Raw genomic sequence first — 15,273 nt, 5'->3', positions numbered from 1 at the left:
GTAATTGTAACTGAAGACTACGAAGTGGAAGCACAAAACAATTTGTAAACCAACCGACACACTGTATGTATATATATATAGAAGATGGCTTGATGTTTTTTTGTTTTGTTTGTCTATGTTTGTCTTAAAAAACAATAAAATTTATAAAAGTAGCAAAAAAGTGAAGACAGTCTGCTGCATGCTACAACATAGTAACTTAATAGTTATTATTAGAACATAGTCTCTTTTTTGTCTAAGGTATCAAAAGCAGAAGAAAAAATACTACAGCAGCAAAATAAGGAAGATATTACAATGGGAATAAGAGAGGGAAATTTTACCTAAGCTACGGTAATGTAGAATTAATCCCCCCCTCCTGCCTTTTTTGTTTAACAAGTCCTTTCTATTTTTACTTCTCAATTCATACAATTGTTGGAAATGAACCACATTACAAACTAAACTGAAACTCCTAGCATAAATGAGTCACACTGCAAAGGAAAATGTGATTGCTTCAGTTCTTTATTTTTGTAATATGTTACCAAAACCCACGTATTGCCACAGATGTAGTTTTCTATGTCTTGTTCCTTACAGCATTAAGGGACAGGTTCCTAGGAGGGCATATCCTATTGGCCTGCTGTGGCCCCTCTATCATCCCAGTCCCCTTATCTCCCTCCCTCCCTCAGCCTGCACTGCTACTGCCAATATTCACACAAACTCTTGCCAAGGTAGTCCCCTGCTTTTTCCCATACCCCCAGACTAGAATAAGCAGATTTCAATTAATAGTCATCAAAATACAGCTTTGTTTCACTCTTGGGGCACAGACCACCCAAAATTAACAGTTCTGTATACCGGAAACAGTTTGTGAACAGAATATTCTGCATAATGCCACCCAGTATCCTCAAAACTAGGTGCCTGGGAACCATCAAACCCTGGAAAGTCATAGGTTTCTCACCAGATGGAACTATTTACAAGATATTTAAATATTTTTGTAGATGCATATTCCTTGCATCTACAAAAGGAGGGTAGGGTGAGAGTAAAACTGGTGAGGCTAAGGTGGAAAGCAAAACTGTGAAACTTAGTCATATCAGGCCTACTCTTGATGGCAATTGTTTGGGTGTTTCTTGCCCACTGGCATAATGCTGAAAGGGCATAGCAGCAGAGCTAGAGACTAAAACCAACAATGTCTGGTACACCTGCAGAATGAGAAAATGGGGTTCTATGAGTTACAGGGGAAGTACTGTGGGATAGGCAATATGAAGAACCTCCTCTATGATAGAATTACTTTATGCCAACACAAGAAGAGTTGGAGTATATTGATCATAAGCAGATTACTCATCAAAGCAAAAAAAAACTTTGAGACTATGTTGGATTTGTTCGTGTGAACAGAGAACTTTGGATAAGCACAGCTTTTTTTTGTCAGACAGCATCTTATTCTATATACTGATATTTTTGAAGATGTTGTCTGTAACTTCCTGCTAAAGCAGAACTTTAAAAATGTAAGTCAAGAGAGGCATCCTCTATGTATTTTATAGGTATTCTACAGAAAGAAATTCAACAGAGAATGAACTTCTGACTGCTGTGGCAATATAAAATTAGTAGCTTGCATGGAGGTACTGAAGAGGCCGATCCTTGTAGCTTTAGCAAGTCAGCCCTGTTTTTTGCCCGCAAAAAACAAACAAACCCTGGTGTCACCTCCACCTCCACCTTCTGCTACTTCTCTTTCTTCCGTCACCATCACACGTCCTTTCCTTCATTAGTAAGTCGACGGAAATCAGTGAGTGAGTGTAAGGAGGGTTTTCTGATGACTGGAGAATTTTTAAAACATTCTTCAACTTCCTTTGCTCGAAGAAGCCTGAGTAACGCTTTCCTGAGCATCGCCTCAGCTCGGCCTTCCCTTTTCCTGGGGGAGGGGGGGGGAAGGGGAGGAGGGAATCTCCTCTACTCTCGGCTGGGCGGCGCTGAGCCGAAGAGGCGTCCCTGCAACAGAACATTCCTATGACGTCGCTCGCCTTATAGGGACAGAGCCGCGCGGCTCCGGCGTTCATTCAGATAAATTGCCTCTTCTCCGGAGCGGAATCCCCTACTTGAATTCCGGGAGGGAGATGCGAAAGCAGGGAAGGAGCCACAGAGCAGCAGGGTCGAGGCCGGGAGCGGCTTTAAAGGAAGCGGGCTTGGCTGTCTCTCGGGTGTCGTTGTTTCAAATAATCACCCGCCGAGGCAGCTTAAGCGCCTAAGGGGCGACCCTTTGCGAGGCTACTTCTGAGAGGGGAAGGAAAGGAGCCAGAGGCGGAAAGAGCAAGCCAAGATGAAGGTAACGGCTCTGGATTCTCGTCGACTCAAGCAACTGCTGCGGAAGGATCCCGCCCTGTGCCTCGTCCTGGACTGCAGACCATACCTCTCCTATTCGGCCTCTTGCCTCCGAGGGTCTCTCAACGTCAACCTCAACTCCGTGGTCATCCGCCGCTCCCACGGGCGGCCCGTGCCTTTACACTTCGTGGTGCCCGACGAAACGGCCCGGGGGCGGCTTCTGCTCCCGCCGGCTGCTTGCTCGGAAGAAAGAGAAGACAGGGACGCCGTGCCGCCTCGGACCTGGACAGCCGTGGTAGTCCTGGATCAAAATACCAGGCACTGGCGGAAGCTCAAGAAAGAGAGCACGGCGCAGATCGTGCTGAACACGCTGTCTGCAAGCCTGCCCGAGGCTGGAGCCCGCGTCTGCTTCCTCAAAGGTGAGGCCGTCGAGGAGAAAGAAGCGCCGCGGGGTCGAGGCGGGGCCGGGGAGAGATGGTAATGGGGAGACGGGATCGGCCCAGTAGCTCCTGGGAAGCGTTGCTGCAGGGAATTTGGAAAGGCGAATCTTGCTAAACCAGATCCCAAAGAGAGGCTCCGTCTGGATGTCGCCGGTACCCCGGCAGATTTAAATGAGCGGATGCCAGAGGCCGGCGGCGCTGCTAACCATGAGCAGCCGCGGCCGCCTTGTTCTTCCCGATACTTGTCCAGGTGCAAGACTGCGTAGGTTTCGCGGAACAAGGGAGAACCGGCACGGTCGCGTAAACGGCACGTGTCTAATGCAATCTACTGTATGCTAAACGAAAAAGAAGGAGAAAAGAAGCATTTTTCGCAATTCCGTTCCACAATTGAAAGGGATTGATCAGTAGGTTTTCCTTTCAACAGATCCTCTTCTCCCGACTTTGCTGTAACTTTTTTCCTAACGAGCGAGGACAAAAAGTCCATTGGAAATCTTATTCGTCATAAATGCATGCAAAGAAAAAAGGAAAGGAAGGAGGGGCAGAATCAAAATCAATACATCTCCTGCGCTCTTGTGTACATATTTAGGTGACTAAGGAATCAAAACTCCCCTAGATCTGCCTGATCTTTTAGTCCAACAAGAGAAAATGTGTATATATATATATAAAAAAATTGAAACATTAATGACTTCACCATCCCCACATGCCAGATTTAAAAAACCATCCTGTCTTTTATTCTTGAGTTTATTTAAATATGCACTTGGCTGATACATAAGTAGTATGGCGGTTTCATGAAAGTATTAATACAAGAGATGGAAAGCAATCAGAAATATCAGAAAGTGTCTGCTTTTAAGTTAAAGGAATGCAGAATGTAGAAGTCAGCACTGCCTCCTATGGGGCAGATTCTTATCATTTGTGTATTCCAAGGTAGTCAGACATTTATGTATGAACAAAAATGATCTATTTCAGATAGCAGAAGCATAGTACTTTTATTAGGAACATTTTAAATGTCTTTGTTGATCCTGTTAGAGGCATCATGTTTACTGCTTTATATTAAGTCAGAAAATATTTTGTCATCTTTTTTTTCTCAATGATATCAAACTAGTGCAGGAAAATCTCTACACTATGCTAATTCAAATGCTGGCATAAAGAATTTTATTTTTAAGAAGACTCGTGTCATATAAAAGATTTTGAAATCTGATTCCTTTGATGGGTGGAAACAAATGAGAGGATATTGTAATTCAGGAATATTTCATCACATACTTAACAAAGCACATTTTTAATATGCTACGTACTAAAACACATTACACTTTGGTTCTGATCTGCTTATTAACTGCTTTGTAGTTTAGTCTTTTAAATGGCAGTCTCTCAATCTTCCCATTTCCAAATCAAAAAGTAATTCTTGGAAGCTTTATCTCCTATATTCTTAGCATTCTATTTGAAACAGCAAGGTGATCTTAGGAAATGAATGTAAATATTACTCCGTGCTAAAAGGTTTTCCTGTTTTAAGCTCATTTGAGCGTGAGATACCCTGGTAGGAAATTATCAGGGTGATTTTTAGGCTGAATGCCATCCATGTTGAATATCCTGAAATAGCATGCTTATTATTCCTATAGATTCGCATGTTATCTTCTGGAAACTGGCTATACTGGTAAATTATGTTTGAGTCACAATTTGATGCTGTTCTTATGTTTTTAGTTCAGACTGAATGTTCACAATGAACTAATTGAAGAACCTTGAGGCTTATCCCAAGGGTTTTGTCTGTTTGTGATGTAGGAGAGGATTCATTGTTGCGTGGAATCAATTTTCTAAGTGGGCCTAGACTCAGTCTGTCAGGCATGAGTCAGAAAGCTTGTCAGCTAACGGCAACCACAAATGCAATCCTGCTCTTCAGATAATATTTTTACTGCTGAGTGACACAATCCTTTCAACCGCCCCCCATCAATATTTTTGAAAGCTTTCAGCATGTGTTATGTCACTTTCTCTGATGCACCACTCATAATAGGACCTTTTTTTGAAATGGTTTCCTCATTGATTTTAAAGTTTTAATTGAATTTAGCACTGAGTTTAAGTGAACAGTCACAAAAATCTTTAAAATTTACTCCTTGATTACTTCATTGGCAAGACTACTTCCTTACATAGATAAATCATAAATATTTCATTGTGGAAAAAAATTTATTGAAAGAGTTTAAAATTAAACTATGATTTCTTCCCCTGTTGGAAGAAATTATTTGCTATATAAGAGAGTGGTTTTTTGCCACTTTCCTGTCCCTAGAATTTTGATCTTTCACAGTGAAAAGTAAGAATCTCTTTTTTTGCAAGACAGAGCAACGCAGTATTTAGTGGAAATCATAGCATCAGAACGCAGTCATCAGAGGAGGGCAGGCAGAGAAAGAGCTAGAGAACAGGATGGAAAGATGACTCATATTAAGAATAGTTGGCTAATCTCCTGATCCCCTGGTGCTTCTGGTTACAGCTGATCTGTTGAGTTCTCTGATCTATCCAAGGAAAATGAGATAGCGTGGATTTCTTTTTTATCCCTGAAACTAGGGATCGAAACATAATTGTAACACTTAAATGAACTCTAATTCTCACCTCCCAACCTCTATACAGGTAGTCCTTGACTTACAGCAGTTCGTTCAGTAACCATTTGAAATTACAATGACACTGAAAAAAGTGCTTTATGACCATTTTTCACACTTATGACCATTGCAGCATCCCCATGGTCATGCGATTTTTATACGGATGCTTGACAAGTGACTCACATTTATGATGGTTGCAGTGTCCCAGGGTCATGTGATCACCTTTGCAACCTTCTGACAATCAAAGTCAATGGGGAAATCAGATTCACTTAACCACTGTGTTTCTAACTTAACAACTGCAGTGACTCGCTTAACAACTGTGTCAAGAAAAGTTGTACAATGGGGCAAAACTCATTTAACAAATTTCTCACTTAGCAGCAGAAATTTTGGGTTCAATTCTGGTTCTAAGTTGAGGACTGCCTGTATAAGATGTTTCAGAAGATTAAAAATGAGGGAAATGAATTGAGGGGAGACCATTTGAAGCAAAAGTGAGGAAGGGTTGGCTGCTTACACTGATCATTTGGAGACTCATAGCATCCATTTTGACATAGGGCTAAAAGTATGCAATATCCTTTCGCAACGTTCTGTGCTATAACAATAAACTTATTTCTTTGTCCTTACTAGGTTCTTATGATCATTTTTTTAATTAGATAAGAATTAAAATATGAAAACACAATGTTTTTATACTGATTGAACTGAATATTGTTTATAAAATCCCCTAAGTCCCCACACCACTTTTCCTTGACTTTTCCTTAACTTTCTGTTTTCTCTATATTTTCTTAAATTCCTATTGGAAATGTTTCATTATGTACCAACTCAAGGGATTTGGAGGGAGTGAAGTTGTAAGATAATAAGTGTGTTTCCTTAAGCACTGTGCCCTAATTTAAAGTGGGATAGTCAAGACATCTTGATTTCTACTAGCAAAATGGTGTGACCTCCAGCCCCCTTTACTTTTTAATTTGTCAAGAGGCAAAGGAATGGGAGTGTTTAATCAACGCACAGTGGCCTTTCAATTTTCATTTTCTCAAATTAATAAAAGCATAAAAATGTCTGAAGGAAATATTTTGAAATGTCACATTTTATTTGCAGTTTTTCTCTTTAATTTTGTAGCTCTAAATATAGGTTCTTGTTCTTTTGCTTTCTTTTCTCTATTTTTCTTTGTAATGGAAACTATTAATGCAGTAGGAAAAAGGAAACAGGTTTGGGTGGGGGGGAGATGACCCAGTACAGTTACAGGCCACCCCCTAGCTTTTTTTTAATATATATCTTTGTACTTGTAATTTTTCTAGGAGGTTATGAAACGTTTTACTCACAATATCCAGAGTTCTGCATAGATGCAAAACCTCTGTCCCAAGAGAAGATTGAAACTGAGAAAAACATCAACGGCTTGCATGAGAAGCAATGCATCCACCAGAAGCCAGCATATGATCAGGTATGTTTAGAAGAATATACGATTAATCTATTCATTCCCAGGTTCCTTGGGGAATCTTTCTGGCATTTTCCACCGTTTACTCATTTATTCAGATTGGTAACATGACAAAAGGAATCAATTCAAGGAAGAAATTGAAACAACAGCTATTCCTACCTATCTGCAGCAACCGTATTGAACTGACTCTTATAGTAGAATGAGGGTAAAGATTTTTAGAAGCTGAAGTGCCAAAGCAGCAACAGGAGGTTTAATAACCTCTGTTAGGATTTCCACCTATTGCAAACTCTTTCAACCTCAATACTGCAGCTGTTCATCACAGGAACATCTATTATCTTGAGTTTATTGAATAAAAATCATCCAGAAAATCTATAATGATTTATTCCTCTTTTATTTTCCAGGGTGGTCCAGTGGAAATCCTGCCTTTCCTATACCTTGGCAGTGCCTATCATGCTTCCAAGTGCGAGTTCCTTGCCAACTTAAACATCACTGCACTCTTGAATGTCTCCAGAAAGAGTTCTGAACCCTTTATTAACCAATTCTGCTATAAGTGGATTCCAGTGGAGGACAGTCACACAGCAGACATCAGCTTACACTTCCAGGAAGCCATAGAATTTATCGGTAGGTGAATTTTCTCTCTTTCTCGTGCAAATGAAAAATAAGAACTCTTGAATCATGAAAGGAAACCTTCCTCCACTAGTGTCAGACTTCAGACTCTTCTTCCCCTTCCAGTAGCATTTCAGAGGATTATGAATTTTTGTTTTTATAGGGTTCCATGGTCGCAAACAGCTATTAATTGCTATGGTAGTTTTTATAGTTTTTACAACCATAATGCTGACTATAATAATACCTACTTCCATGGAAATCTATATGGTCATTTGTACTTTGCTTACCTCGCCTGCCACTTTTAGTTTTGGCTTGGGTCTTTTGTGATGGTTTCTTCGACTAGAATATTTTTAATTATTTGTAGTTATTATTCGTGTTCATTATTATTCATTTTGATATGTACCATGTGATAGATGAAAAAAGATAACATGCAAATATTTTAAATAAATATTTCCACAGAAATATTTAACTCAATTCATATTAGCAAAGGCAGTCTAATGGTGTAGTAGATTTACTACAGGCACTTTGGGAATTTTGAAAAAAAAAAAGTATATAGACAACTAGTCTATAAGCCATCCCTCCTTTTCCTGTGAATGCAAACCCCTCACACTTTCCATCCCCAGCCTCATGTTTCCACAATGTAGGGCTAAGCATTCTAATTGTACTGCTGGGTGGGAAGTGTGAAAGAAGTTCTCTTTAAGTGTTGAGTAGGACGGTATGAGACTGAAAAGAAATGAGTTGGCACACACAGAAGATACAGTTAATGCCTGTTTACTGGGATACCTTGAGCTTTTGTGTATTCTCTATGTGATGACCCAGGGTGGGATAGAAAACAAACACAGTCAAGGAAACAGGTGAAGCCCCTTTTATTCCTTCACTTTGCTTCCAAGCTCCGAATATCTTTGACAGAAGACCAAAAAAACTCCCACACAGTTACACGAAGAAGGAAAAAAGCAATACAAACCAGGCAAGATAAGGGCTGGAGGATGTTCACAGATAACACACGCTGGGAAGAACGCCAAACTCAGAGAGGAACTATAAACAAGAGATATTTACACGATTTGTTTCTAGCGTTTGCCAGTATGTAGGTCCAAACTCTTATTCAGTTGTTACACCTGCAGCCCATGAAAAGGATCAAAGCCCTCTCCTCCCGAGGACACCATGTCTCTTCCTTATCCTCTCCTCCCTGCGTGCCCTAGGATGGATAGGGGATGGGCCTGGTCCTCCTCTGACTGCTCAGCCAGACTTTGCCCTTCCCCAGCCTCCTCCACAACCTCTGGAGCCACACTTCCACTCCCCATTGGCTGTTCTGCCTCTCCCTCAGTGTCAGTCTCCACCAGGGGCATGACACTCTGGAACTCTTTGAGTAGGTTCTTGTCAAACTCATTTCTACGTAAGACTTAATATTTTTCAAATGCTTTCAGCTGGCTTATACATTTTATATACATATACAGTACAGAGAAAAAATAAATAAATGATAGGGTCAAATAGATTTGTGCAAAGCTTAGGTAACCAACCATATATGTAAATATCTTGTGGAAGCTGTGAAGAGACAGATGTAGTTCATTAGAGGTAAGAAACTGGCATGTTAACATATAGTTAACATTTTGATGACAGTTTTCTATTAATTAAAGAATTGCAATGGAAATTCTAGTATAAAATTATGGTTAAGTCCTATGCTATTTGGAAAAATTCACCAGTCCCTAAATAGGAATAGCTTAGGCTTTAGCAGGTTCATTAGATAGGCAGGATTGCCTAATTTGTTTATCCATGGATTATAGAGCTCAGTTCAGTTATTTACATAAATTGTTTTAAAAGGGTAAATTATTTGGATATGATTCTTGAAATATATTGTTTCTGGCTTTTTGAAGAAAAAAATCTAATTCATATCCAACTAAGAAGCCATCCATTCAAATCTTTCTCTTACTATTAACTTATTAGGTAGCATTAAGCAACGTTTCTTGGTCTCTGCCTTCACCCTTATCCTTCAGTGAGAGAGAGTATCCTAACTAATAAGATTTATTAACTTACTATCTTTATATTCCACTTTGAGTTTGAGATGTTCTCCCCATTTTCCCTCAACAGCAGCTTTGTGAAATGGGGTGGCTCAAAGTCACCAATGATTTTCAAAGATGAATATTGATTTAAACCTAAATTTTTGCAAGAACTGATTTCTGAGATTCTAAGCACTTTACATATCAATGCCTATTCAATACTATGTAGTAAATAAAGTGTTGGTTCCTTGATTTAAAATGATTTCTGTGGATGCTTCAGGAAGCTTTGTAATAACAATTAGGGAGTATGTGATTCTGGGTGGAGTATAGTATGGACTGTAAATCTAACAAGTTTCACAATAGGATAAAACTTGGAAATTCATTTCCTAGTCCAGCTAAAGCAGTTCAGTACTATTTATAAATCCTTGCATTTTACACAAGGAGCTTATTTTCAGCATTTTCTTTTTAATCTTATAACAATAATTGAATTGTGTGAGTAACCTTGGGGCCTCCCATTGCGTAAAATGGTAGCTCTGCTTAAGCCATTTATAGTTTGATTTAAGTCCAAGTGCCACTTATCAAGGATTGTAATTAGGGATTTTAGAGTAGTTTATTGTGCAGTTTGTGGTGGAAACCTCAGGAGCCCAGGGTTTGGCATCTTGGGTGCAAAATGCATACTGAACGTCTACCAAAAAGATAGGGGACAAAGGTTCTGCTTTCTGTGATCCTAGTAAGAAAGGAAATGCACTCATTTCCATCTGCTTTGAGAGAGTAAATAAAACTTTTTACTGCCACCGTGTTTCTTATGAAAAGCATCAAACTGTTTCAGGATTTTTTATAGAACTGTAGAGTCCATTTTATTAAACATCTGCTGCCATAATGTGGCTAGATTTGGCAAGGGTTGAAGGGAAAGAGAGAAGTCTTTTTATATACCACACAGTAAGAGTTGTAATTTTTGTGTAAATGTGTAAAATACCTGCTGAATGCCCTTCTCTTAGCAATCTGAAATGAGTGTTAAAGTGCTTTGCATCATGGCATTTATTTATGTTTTTTTGTTAAACAAGTCTACATGGCTGCTCACCTTAACTAAGGTAACTCTAGGCAGGGAACCAAAAAATTAAAATAAATCAACAAACAGGAACCAATTTTTAAAAATTAGTCAAGGTCAGATATATGTTGGCTTTGCTAAGATCTGGACCACAACACCAGGAGGAAAAGCCAGATCCTTCAAGGTCTTCTGGAAAGCCAATAAGGGCCAAGACCACCCAAAGCTCAAAGGAATATTGCTGGACAAGGCAGGAGCCATAGCATAGCATGCTACCAACAGAGGCATTCACTAATAGTGATTGCAATAGCTTCCATATTTCATCCATTTTATTTCTTCTTTTCAGATTCCACCAGACGGGCAGGGGGCAAGATCCTGGTGCACTGTGAAGCTGGGATTTCTCGCTCTCCCACCATCTGCATGGCTTATCTGATGAAAATGAGAAAATTCCGCCTGGAGGAAGCATTTGACTATATCAAGCAACGGAGGAGTCTGATCTCACCAAACTTCAGTTTCATGGGGCAGCTGTTGCAGTATGAGTCAGAAATTTTGTCTTTGGCTCCTAGCCCTCCCGTTGCGTCTTGCAAAAGGGATGCGGTGTCTTTCTTCACAGAAGAGCTGGCTCTAAGCAAAAGTTTTCCCTTTCCTACCTCGGTTTTGAATTCAGTACCCCTGCATTCGCCTGTCCATCCACTAACGTTGAACTCTATTGCTGCAAATTCCTCGTGCTGGGCCCTCTTGGGAACAAGAGACAGTACAGTTCCATGAGGTGAGGTGATGATAACTAGACATTTCATCTATACGCAATACAGAAGCCCTTATTTATTTCATTTTGTTCCAGACACTGGAATGACTGTCTACATCAGAAGGGAAAATATGCTTTTATGTTGAGATGGAGTGAAGGATGAGTTTGGTGCACTGAAGCTCGGGTCAGCTATGCAATTTGGAGTTATCACATGCTAAATTTAGCAAATTCCAGGTTTTAGGCTCAGATAATCTGAGGACTCCACTTAGAACTTGGAGATATTGTTCCCAGAAGTAAATGCCCCTCATTCTGGATAAGAACTTCAGTTCTGTAGTTCTTGGGTGGGTTACTGTTTTGAAAGAATAAATCTCTTCAGAGGATAATGTGTGCATATTTATGAGTGTTTTAAATAATGTCTGAAATATTTGTGCATTCACTACTGTATATCCAGACCTTGCTGGATTAGAAAGAACCACATTTTTTAAAAAGTTACTCAGACCTGTCTGATTGCTTCTTAGTTCCTGCCTCCTTCCCTCTTTTAATTATAGACATGCGTTGAAGTGTAAGCAATAAACAGCTGTGTCAGGAAAAAAAGCTGTAACAAAAAGCACAATTTACAAAAGAGCAAACCTTGATATTACTTGGTAGTGGCAAAAACTTGAATGCTTGCCTTTTTTTCTTTCTTTTGTGGGTTCCAAAAAATGTCATAATCTGCCATATGCAAGTGAATTAGAAAGCTGGAAAAACAAATGCCTTTCCCTTTGCACCAATCAGCCTCCATTATTTTGTTGGTATACTACAGAGTTCAGGGTTAAAATTGGACCCTTACTTGAAAGCCTCTGCTTCATACTGTTATCAGCAGAATGAAGTAAATTGGGGAGATAATTTCTAGTTATTAAAGCTGCAAAAATCATGAGGATTTCATACATTATTCTCCAACCCAGTCCAGTTAGAGCTGACTTTTCATCTGATGTGCTTCTGCTGTTTTAACTATAACCCTTGTTATCATGAGCCAGGATTTCAAGGAGATAACTTGGTGTATTTTATTCCTTATGCTACAAAATTGCTGTTTTCAAAAGACAGTGCATTGATTTTGTCATAATGCTATATGACTATGTAACACAATTATAACACAGCTTGTTTGGTTTTCACAACTTGAGCATACCCACCATGTCTTAGCATTATAACAGGGGCTCTATGAGCCATTTGGTAATACGGTAAACCATGGTTTGAAAAATATTATCTTAAAGTTGATATGTTGATTTGGTGATACGGTAAACCATGGTTTAAAAAATATTATCTTAAAGTTGATATGTGAACAGAGCCATTTTCTTTCCTATATTTCATTGTACTATAAGAGACACCCACAACATCATCCTTCAGACATTATTCTTCATATACTACTAGAAAGCCTTAGCAGTTCTAGAAGTGGCAATATAGCCTACCTTTCTTTTGGTCTATCTTAGCCACCCAATAACAGATTAGCAGGGTGATAGCTACAACTAGCTATTCAAAATACTGTACTGCCAAATTCCAACCTGCCTGAATTAACAAGGGGGGCAATGGGTGGACTTCCTTGTCCTCAAGGCATAGTTGAAGACTAAGGTGTTTACAGATTCATTCTAAGATATTAGAATGGATATCTGGTGACAGAAAGCCCAGTGTTTCACAATGAGGTTTGACATGATTCAGAAGGCTAAACTGCCGCGAAATAATTGCATGTTAGTCACTGGGTCATATGTAAGACATAGCTAGTGGGCTGCTAAAAGAAAAGAAATTGCTGTATGTAATATCTGACAGCTGTACTCTTAAGCTCTTGATTTTTATTGATTGAACTGGCCAATGATGTCAAAGCAAGTTTTGTAACTGAATAGACAATCCCATAGCAAATTGTTACATAAAAAACAGTTTTGGAATTTCTAACTATGTTCTGTGAAAATGTATTTTTCTTTGTACATTGAAATTTGAATTTATGTGTTTTTAGATTTTTTTTAATCGATGGGGGGAGAGAAGACAGACAGTCTGAAAAACAATAAATCTACCAAAAAAGTATTTTTCAATTGAATGGCAATCCTTACTGAATGACATGTGGACTGGTGTTCCTTGTGTTGATTTTTTTCATTTCACATTCCTGCCTATGGAATACTTATTTCTTAGCAAATGGGACTAAAACAAAAACAAGCAATCTCTGTGTTCCCTGCAGATGGCTCCATGATCTGCTGTGGCTTTGTCCTGTCAGTATTACTTTTTTCTAAATATGGGAAAAGATAAGAATTGTTTAGTAAACTTGTGAATGTGAATGAAAGCATTTTAAAATAAATATTTTAAAAATGTTTTGTTCCACAGATTGCATGCAGTAGTAGGTATTTTGTGAGGGTACTTGAATTAGGTTTTAGAGAACATTTTTTTTCTAAAGGACTGACATGCTGACAAAGAGATGAAACTAACAAAGCAGTAGTGGGATATAAATGCATTTACTCTGAGGGAAAGGAAGTGTATATGCATCAGCCCTCCCAGGTAAAACACACAGGAAACATGAGCAGATAGACTAATTGTATTTAATCATCAGACTACATTAACAGAATATTTCAGGTCTGAAAATACAAATCTCCCACTGTCACTTTTAACAGTGTTGGGCTTCTCCCCTCTTTTATTTGACTATTCACTAGGCAGATCATTCTTCCAGCACTAATACAGTATGTGAATTAAATATAATATGTTGCCTTTATCCAACGGGGTGCCAAACATTTTTGGTGCTAAAGGCTACATTGATCTTTAGTATGTCAGAGGTTGCTTTCCAATAAATGGAAAAGGCTGGGACATAACATAAATTTCCATTCAAATTATATTAATTCAATATATATAATTATTGTAATTAATAAACCACGATGGGTGGTTTTATCACAATGTGATCAACAAATAAATAATATTTGCCATTAGTCATATCTCCCATCACATTAAAAACTAGTCTGACAATAACTTTTGAAAGTGATTTGGGATTGTAATATACTGATCAAGTCAAGCTCAACCCTCTTCTCCCAATTAAATTGAAATGTTATTTAGCAGTCCCAAATGTATTCATATCATGGGTGCATTTTCCAGCTTGCTGGAACTAATAACAATTAAGAAAGGAACAATGAAAGAAACAAAAATAGCATTTAAAAGATTTTTTTTTCTTGCAGAGATGTGTCTGTCTATGTGCCTTTGAGTCAGTCTTGATTCCCAATGATTGGAGTAGTCTCTGCAGTTTTCTTAGCAAGTTTTCAGAAGTGGTTTGCTATTATCCATTTCAGATTTCAAGTTTCTGGATTCTGTAATCTCCTAGGACTTGAAATGCACATTAACATTAAAACCATCATTAAAAAGGCACAATAAAAAATGTTCTTACTGTGTCAACTCAGAAACCTCAGGTTGCCCAAGGAATTGTTGATACAGTTCTACAGAGGAATTATCAAATTATCATTTGTTATTCTATAACTTCCTGCCTATAACTGGCACAGCAACCAAACAGGACAGGTACAGACTTCAATGAATAGTTAGGACTGCAGAAAAAACAATTGCAACCAGTCTGCCTTCTATTGAGGACCTATATACTGCATAAACTAGGAAGGGGCTGAGAAAATATCTACAGGTCCCTCACATCCTGGACATATAAATGCATATGGATTCTAACATTTTGCAACTGCAACAGAAGCGAGAACAAAAGAAAACGTGATGACATAATGGGAATGCCACAACTCCTGTATCATGGGACATAAGGAACCAAGCATATAATGAAGGCATTTGCTTGTCAACATCTCTGTGCACATGCCATCATTCTGGCACCAATCTGGTTTCTTGCAATTCACATTCTTAGAAAAACAAAACTTAGAAAATAAAATAAGACGCCAAGTGTTTTTTTGAGAGTCTGCAAGAAAAGCTATAATCTTGGTAATGGGGGCACATTTGGTAAACCTGAAAAATCAGATAAGGGACAGCTTGTCATGGAGAAAATTTATGTAATCTCTGGGATCAACAACAATTTGATAGCGTGTAATCAACCAACCAATGCACCATCCATGTTATTCTCTATTTTTTTCTGCTATTGCAAATCTATTCGGGGGTGGGGGGGAGTCCCTGAAGTGAAAAATCCTGGAATGATTGTAAACCAGAACT

The 15,273-nt window shown here is 38.7% G+C and overlaps 1 protein-coding gene and 1 long non-coding RNA gene across 2 annotated transcripts in view; one reads left to right on the top strand and one right to left on the bottom strand.

Moving 5' to 3' along the window:
• The window catches only part of LOC148130880 (uncharacterized), an 81,409-nt gene that overhangs the window by 45,793 nt on the left and 20,343 nt on the right, over positions 1-15,273 (bottom strand). The window lies entirely within an intron of this gene.
• Positions 1,987-13,370, top strand: DUSP5 (dual specificity phosphatase 5). Its single transcript, XM_026676952.2, has 4 exons — positions 1,987-2,702; positions 6,592-6,734; positions 7,130-7,349; positions 10,720-13,370. The coding sequence occupies exons 1-4, from the start codon at positions 2,282-2,284 to the stop codon at positions 11,139-11,141; spliced, it is 1,206 nt and encodes a 401-aa protein (XP_026532737.1). The 5' UTR covers positions 1,987-2,281; the 3' UTR covers positions 11,142-13,370.

This window comes from Notechis scutatus, chromosome 4, assembly GCF_049901735.1.
Source record: "Notechis scutatus isolate UNSWTSFEM ecotype Mainland chromosome 4, rNotScu1.2, whole genome shotgun sequence".
In the NCBI taxonomy this organism is placed as follows: domain Eukaryota; kingdom Metazoa; phylum Chordata; class Lepidosauria; order Squamata; family Elapidae; genus Notechis; species Notechis scutatus.
Note: the sequence above shows the minus strand (reverse complement) of the source record. Positions and strands in the feature narration are given on the sequence as shown.

Bases quoted from the DNA above. Each gene is read 5' to 3' on its own strand.
- DUSP5 (XM_026676952.2), top strand. From the start codon at position 2,282: ATGAAGGTAACGGCTCTGGATTCTCGTCGACTCAAGCAACTGCTGCGG. The intron at 2,703-6,591 runs GTGAGGCCGTCG...TAATTTTTCTAG, and splicing joins CCGCGTCTGCTTCCTCAAAG to GAGGTTATGAAACGTTTTAC. The intron at 7,350-10,719 runs GTAGGTGAATTT...TCTTCTTTTCAG, and splicing joins GGAAGCCATAGAATTTATCG to ATTCCACCAGACGGGCAGGG.